At 35.8% G+C, this 7,756-nt stretch overlaps 2 protein-coding genes across 2 annotated transcripts in view; both read left to right on the top strand.

The window, feature by feature from the left end:
• The first annotated feature begins 5 nt into the window (after positions 1–5).
• The window catches only part of LOC115447691 (xaa-Pro aminopeptidase ApepP), a 42,066-nt gene continuing 34,315 nt past the window's right edge, over positions 6–7,756 (top strand). The window contains exon 1 of the mRNA XM_037436531.1: positions 6–104. The gene's annotated coding sequence lies outside the window, so the exon portion shown is untranslated. The remainder of the gene's footprint in view (positions 105–7,756) is intronic.
• Positions 290–6,579, top strand: LOC115447692 (histone chaperone asf1). The gene is made up of 2 exons (XM_030174883.2): positions 290–1,114; positions 1,660–6,579. Exon 1 carries the CDS (start codon positions 400–402, stop codon positions 1,111–1,113), a length of 714 nt encoding a protein of 237 aa, XP_030030743.1. The 5' UTR covers positions 290–399; the 3' UTR covers position 1,114; positions 1,660–6,579.

Genomic DNA, 7,756 nt, shown 5'->3' with positions numbered 1-7,756 from the left:
CACTTCCAGGGTCATGGCAACTTTAAGTTTACTTGTTTGTGGTGAATATTGATGTTTGTTGTTCTGAAAAAGTTTTGATAAACAATAAGAAACTTCAATTAAATGTAAGTGAAATCTATTTTAATGTATTCTAAAATAGTGTTTTATATATCTAGCATATTCAGATAAACAATTTAACACACAGTTTTCATAAAAAATAACATAATTCCTGTGTCATCATAAGGAGCTGTCAAAATTTTTCTTTTTAATTTTAGTTCGTAAAACACCCGTCTCGGCGCCAATTGCGCTGCGTATTTTGGTCACGTGACCATTTCAACCGCCAAAATAATTGTCACTTTTCGCCGACTGACAATTGACAAATTGAACATCGTGGAAAATACGTTAGATTTTTTGTGTTTTATGTGCATTTTTACGGCGAATCACGTTCCGCAGCGTTTAAAATCGAAGGTAATCGTTACAAACATGGCAAAGGTGCACATTACGAACGTCGTTGTGCTCGACAATCCGAGTCCATTTCTGAACCCATTCCAATTTGAGTTAACCTTCGAGTGCATAGAAGAATTGAAGGAAGATCTCGAATGGAAGATGATTTATGTGGGTTCCGCAGAGACTGAGGAGCATGATCAAGTTTTAGACACGATTTACGTTGGTCCAATCCCCGAAGGCAGACATATGTTTGTTTTTCAAGCCCCACCGCCTGATGTCACACGGATACCAGAAAACGACGCTCTCGGCGTCACAGTAGTGTTACTAACGTGTTCTTACCGCGGCCAGGAGTTTGTGCGAGTCGGTTATTTCATAAACAATGAATACAGTGAGACCGAACCAGAATTACGCGAAAATCCGCCAACCAAGCCACAGTTTGACAAAGTAGTGCGTAATATCTTAGCTTCGGAGCCTCGTGTGACAAGATTTAAGATCAACTGGGCCGAGCCTGACGCAGCGGTGGCATCGGATTCGGGTGACGGAAATTTGGAGACGTCACACGCTCCAAGCAATGATTCTTACGGAGCGAGCTTCAATGCGGACAGTCAGATTAGCGGAATGGAGTTTCAGGGCAGTTTAAGTGGTTATGGAGACAATTCGAACTCAATAGCGCCTATGGAGTGCTGAGGTGAATATGTGTTTTATATTTAAAACAAATGACTAAAAGAGAATGCAGTGGCGGCGTTAACTTAGCAATGCTTTGGGCCGCAGACTTGCAACCTTTTACCTGATTGCTGAAGGAGGGTAATGATTTTTCTTTGAGCCCCTTGCAAGTGCTATGTCCCGCATAGTTGCTCTACTCGCAGGGGTGTAGCTATCGTTGTATCTGGCTATCCATAATACAATGCCCCTCATAGCCCATTCCTACCTTAAACTTAACAGGTTGCTCAGAAATTAATGCTGCACTGAAGGGTTTTTAATAAAATGTTATATAGTGCTTCTTTATGGCAAGCAACGCTACTGGCTGTTGGTCCATCCCTAAGGCAGTAATTGCAAATGACCTTAAAGACATCTCCCATGAACAATAGTGCCACCCAGTGCTTCTCGGAGATAGAAAATTTGGTTCTATCTACATCTAGTGAGGATTTATGAGTTTATGGCCTATGTCTTGTAACATAATTTGTTTAAAATATATTTTTTTTATATTCCCAATATTGTATTTTCTCTTTTCAGATTACCAAATGAAGTATAGTGAAATACGAAGTGTGTGAAACACGATTTAGGAGTGTATAGACACTGTAAATAAATAAATGACTGATTGATACCATATAATATACATATATTTTTATAATATTTGTCTAAAATATAGACCGATGTGTTATACTTTTTGCCGAAACTTTGACAAATATACAGTCAGGAAGAGTACAATACCGTGTAACTATTGATAGTAAACTCCTGCAAGTAAAAGTCTAATTGATATCAGTGTGTTAAAAATAAAATATACGAACACCAGTTTTAACTCTTGTGTAAAAAATTTGCTATTTAATACTCACACTTCACATATCCACCTGGATAGCGACCACAGTACACAAGACGTTAAAACCTGTCATAGTGGCCCACGTACGTGTTACGTGATGGGATCAACCTGTGTATATCCGGTTCCGACAGGTATAATTGTGTTGACTACTGAGGGGTAATCATCTCTCAGTCGACATTCTATTGGACCACACTCCACTTACCAACTTCAATGGAGTCATTGTACTGTGCCTATAAAAAAAAATGTTACTAACAAATGCTAGTTATGCAGTATTGTATTATCTCAGATGATATGCAACTATGAATACAGAGAATTCAGCTATCGCTAAGATTATTGAATGTGATATAGCTTGAGAAATATTGTGGAAATGTTTATATTTTAGACAAATGATATAAAATTAAATATAGATATGTGCATCTTTATAAATTGTTGGTTTTTATCATACATCCATTATATGTTAGAGGTTCTTTCTGTAATTAAATTATTAGAATGAAGTATTTGCCTGGATGGCTTGTGAATAGTTCTTAATTAAATTATAAAAATATAGTATTTTTCCAGATAGCTTTTGACATGTTTTACCAGGATAAGCATTTTCCAGAGATAAAAAGAGGCCTTAGCACTCAGAAAAAAACTTCCTATTTGTGAAAAAAAAAAACAATTCAGTTCAGAATTAGCCCCTGCAATCAACAAACAAACTCACAAACTTTTTCTCTCTTTTATTGATGTAAGATTCTTGTAATTGTGGTATTTTTGGATTTTACACATGACATGAATTAATTGTAGTTTTTCCTCTTTGTTTAATGAAACTAAATGTTTCGAATGGAAATATGTTTAAAACAATGAAAATGTATGTTTCTGAATATTGTAAGATCTGGGATCATAGTCAAAAAGCCTTTCGCAATCATATACCCTAATAGAAAACAATGTATGGAATGGACATGAATCACTCTTAATCGAATTTCGTTCATGTCGGCCAATCTAAACGGAGATCATCCACGCAGGAGATATAGTGCATGAGTGTGTGCAATACACAAGCACTCTCTGCTCCTTCTCATAGTCCAGTGAGACGGCAATCCAACATGACCGGAGAGAGATCAGCAGGACCAACGGCAATGACAACCAAATGACAGACTTATTGAATATTATTTTCAATATATTTTTAATCGAATTCAAGAAAAGGGGGAGATTCTCAATTTGATAGTTTTTTTTTATACATTTTACCTCAGAACTATTGAACAGACTGGGTGAACCGATTTTAATGATACTTTTTTTGTTTGAAAGCTTGCGCTTCTTGTGATGTCCCATATATTAAATTTAATAGTTGTTGGACCCCTGACCTTGGATATACATCAGAAAATTCTTAAAATGATGTCATCAACATATACTGATTTTAACCAATTTTAAAATTGGTAAATAGTATATAGGTAATAATTATTTTTTGGTTCTAAGCGGTTTTTGAAGGCGGTATCATTGTTTTCTATAAAGGTTAATGATTGTAATAAGGCGTCTTTGCTATGGCCTCAGGGAAGTCGTCTATATCCAAGTATTTTTTAAACGCTCTTTTACAGTAAACATTATATTAGCAAAATAATTACAGAATACAATTTTAAACATTTTTTTTGACAGCCTCCAACCAGAGTTAATAATAGAATAATCTCTGCCAGCCAGCCCGCGTAGCCGAATACTTCCGGAAACGGCCGACGTCATCGGCTAGGATAGCGGCACGTAACATATTTTTATAGCGCAATTCAAGTATTTTTAAAGATGCACTTATCTAGTATCGGTTTTGAATGTACTAACTTAGTTAATATTTTGATATTGTAAGCCAAGTCGGTGTTAGAAAGGTGGGACTGTATGGTACCAAAACAAACTATGCAGTTTGAAATGCCGAGAATAAATGCAGATTTAATTTCGACTCTTGTAAGGTAATTATATCTAAGCGACAAATGTGCTGAATATTTAATTATTTCTTATGTTTACGCGAATGTTAGTAAAATGAAACTATTTTGCGGATTTTATTTTGCGATTTTTATATTATAATTTTATCCTTTTTAGTTAGATATTGTAACTTTGACTTTTCGGATGACCAATACCTCAGTCCGCCCCGTGACCACGAAAGCTGAGAAGTCTTCGAAACGTCGCGTCGGCATAAAATTATAATATAAAATTCGCAAAATAATTTTATTTTAGTACCGAAATTTTGTTAAATAAATATTTGGAAGCGCCAGATTTTTCTGCATTGTTTTATCAAACTTTTGTAAAGCTATTTTATTACCATTACACTATATTTTAATTTTTAACGAAGTAAATAGTTTAATTAGCATGAATTTTGTTATAAAAACCAAAACTTTAATTCACTCTGCTTAAAAGTGTAGTGATTGTCGCTTAGATATAAGCTTTACAAGTTTCGATTTGTGCGTTGTATAACCAGTTATTTTGGAAGCTGAGAACAAATGTCGGATTTAATTTGTTACTAGACATACTAACTACATCGTACTCTTAATAAAATAATGACCTATTTCAAAATTGATAATTTGTGGCAGTCGTCAGAAAATTAATTTTTGTTTGCCACCTTTTTTTTCGATGTTATAAAATTGATCTTATCAAAGATAGGTAAACAATGAAACCTATAGCATGAAAAAAAGGGAAAAAAAATAAAAGGTCGCAAACAGAAATTGCTTGTTTGACGATTCCCACAAGTTGGCAATTTTGAAATGGGTCATTATTTTATTAAGAGAGCGACATGAGAAACCATCTCGCACACATTCAAACAGGCCGCCATAATTGTGTCCACTGGCGAGGGATGATCATCTCTCCAGTCGACACTTTGGAGGTTGCTCCACTTCGTCAGGTGCTGTGGGGTGACTATCGTGGCCGTACAAAAAAGCATACATTAAGACAAAAGTGCTGGTGTAAAATGCATCTTCTTAGTCAATATTATGTTAATATTGATAGCGGCTTCTTTCCTAAACCTGTAAAGTATGTGAGTGATCCGAAAGTCGGCTAGAAATGAGCCCCAGCACAGGATATTTCTGGTGTCTTCATAGGCTGGTTGACTATATGGACTACAACCTATCGTAATGTAGATGCTGGCCATCTTGACGCCATACTGTCCTACCACATCCCAGACCGGACCTTGGCGGTTAGATCATAGGTATGCCAGAATATATCCGCCATCATACGAATATTATGCTGAGACCTGTGTTATAAGAGATATCATGTAATGACTGCCGTATTGAAATACTTAATTATTTTTGGATTTTTATCGCGGTTTTTTATATTATATTTTCTCTCGATGTTTCGAAGACTGGTCTGATTGAGATGTTGTTCGTCTGAAAATTCAAAGTTACAATATCTACTTAAATTTTATAACTACCTACATTGCATAAGACGTTGGGAGAAAATGATGTAAAAACCGCAATAAAGTTCCAAAAATAGTTTTGTTTTAGTGTCTAATAATCTCGTAAACATAAGAAATCAAAATTGTTCAATTTAAATAAATATCCTCATTGCTGCCTTCGGGATCGAGAGAGAAATGGGCCAATCAAAATAGAATCTTTGACAAGCTTACCATGAGTTATTTTGATCAGGTTTATATAATTATTGAGAAGTAACAGTATGAATGTTAATGTATGAAACATGTAAAAAATACTAATCTCCAGGACGGATCTTTTTTTTCTTAATGCGGGCACTGCAATGATCCTGCTGCACTTGATAGTAAGTGGATTTGGGTCCAATAGAACGTCGACTGACGAGAGATAATTGCCCCTCGGCAGTCGACATAATTATGCCGGCCTGTTGGAAATGTATATACGCAGGCTAATCTCGGAACTCGACAATTATATTCTAATAAGATTTATAGATAGGTATTTATATTGATTAGTATTATCGTAATAAAACTGTGCGCGATTACTGAACTAGCGGTGAATTTCAATAAAAGTTTCACTTCATTTCGGATCAATGGTAAGAATAAGACAATTATAATATATCTGTAAGCATGTCAAAGAAACTTTCTGATTGGTCCATTTTCGCTGTCGATTTGAAGAAATGGTAGATATCGGGATCATATTGAAACCATCCTTATAAACTGTTTTGTAATGAGGTTAGCCCAGCGTCGCTTAGAGCAGAATGTAAAAGTCAATTTACGTCGCATTTATTTTGTGCATATTCAGCTCGGTTCCTAATGGACACAGGTGCATAGAAAGTGTAAAGCAGGCGAGTTATGCGATTCGACGCGTGTAGTCGATGCTGGGTATACGTTTTGTCTCACGGCGATTTGTAACAGCTGTTCGCTCGAAATCTATTGGACAAGGTACAACGAACAAGGTTTGTTATTGCCGCCATTTTGAAACGGCAGGAATTTAAAATGTAAGATTTTATTTAATTCCAACGCGTGTATATTCTATGCTGTATCTCTATTACTTGCGTTTTTTTTTTTTTAATTTTCTGCTTTCAACATGGCTGCTTGAGTTTCCCGCCATTTTAAGATGGCGGACAAAATTTATTTAAATGTTGACTGAGTACAAGGATTGTTAGATTATGTGCTTTGTATAAATAACTTGTGATCGTTAAGTATAGTATTTAATTATGTATAAATGAAATTTCTCATTACTAAAGTTGCTTTTATTTCACCTTTCCAAAACATAAACACTGACCAAGGCGAGAAAAATAAAGTTGATGTGATTGCGTCTCACGACTTGTGAGTAGCACATTCGTCATATAAATATACTAGCTTTTGCCCGTGGCTCGTTCCGATTTATATTTTCTTTCGAGATCTAATCAGACAGACTCCAACTCGATTACAATAAATCTAATTACAAAATAAATAGTATTTTATTATCAAACATCAAAGTAATTTTCATACAATAACAAAAACAAATTTTCTTTGACCCTAAATTAAATAACAGCATGTAGTATGAAACATGTCTTGTCACAAACGTGGTTTTGCAATCATACAAAATATTTATTTTATTAAATACTAGCTTATGCTCGCGGCTTCGCCCGCGTGAAGTTTTCCGGGATAAAAGTCCCGCTATATATTTTCCCGAGTAGCCCATGTATAACCTACCGAGGGTCTTAAAGTAACTCCATACCAAATTTTGCTTTCTTATACCACATCTTATGTCACGTCCCGTTCCCGTGGGAACGGGATAAAAAGTATCCTATGTCCGTCTCCTGATACTAAGCTACCTCTCCACCAATTTTCAGCCAAATCGGTTCATCCGTTCTTGAGTTATAAATAGTGTAACTAACACCACTTTCTTTTATACATATAGATATCAATGAGTCATTAAATAATCATCAGAAGTCTAGATCCAGCCGGAAGGAGGGGGGGGGGGGCATAATGCCCCTAATGATCCCCCTGGATCCGCTCTCATCCGCTAACGGTTTGTCGCGCAGTTCGTCTATTTATGTCCACGGCATTTTCCGTTAGGCCTCCTCACCCTTTTTAAAGAGATCCGATGACCCGTTAATGTGGGCAGACTGAGCGTATGTACAATATTTCTATTCTAGTATACAATAGGTTATTAAACATGGAAATTATTGGTTTGTTTGTGTAGTATTGAAATAAGATGTCAGTATCAGTGGCAATGGTTGAAGTTTTCCTTCAACCTGTCATATGTAGGTACTTAATATGCGTGTGCGGTCTACAAATCGTTTTGATAATTTGTTTTTACATAATTGACCAAGGGAAGCCTGCAGGATCGGGTTATATAGACCTAGCCAGACGTCCTGTATTTTAGGCACATTTTATAATGTCCCGACAGGACAGACTCTGTCCAGTAAATTGAA

The sequence above is a fragment of the Manduca sexta genome, chromosome 1 (genome assembly GCF_014839805.1).
Source record: "Manduca sexta isolate Smith_Timp_Sample1 chromosome 1, JHU_Msex_v1.0, whole genome shotgun sequence".
Taxonomy (NCBI): Eukaryota; Metazoa; Arthropoda; class Insecta; order Lepidoptera; family Sphingidae; genus Manduca; species Manduca sexta.
This window is presented reverse-complemented; position numbering and strand designations above follow the sequence as displayed.

Bases quoted from the DNA above. Each gene is read 5' to 3' on its own strand.
- LOC115447692 (XM_030174883.2), top strand. From the start codon at position 400: ATGTGCATTTTTACGGCGAATCACGTTCCGCAGCGTTTAAAATCGAAG.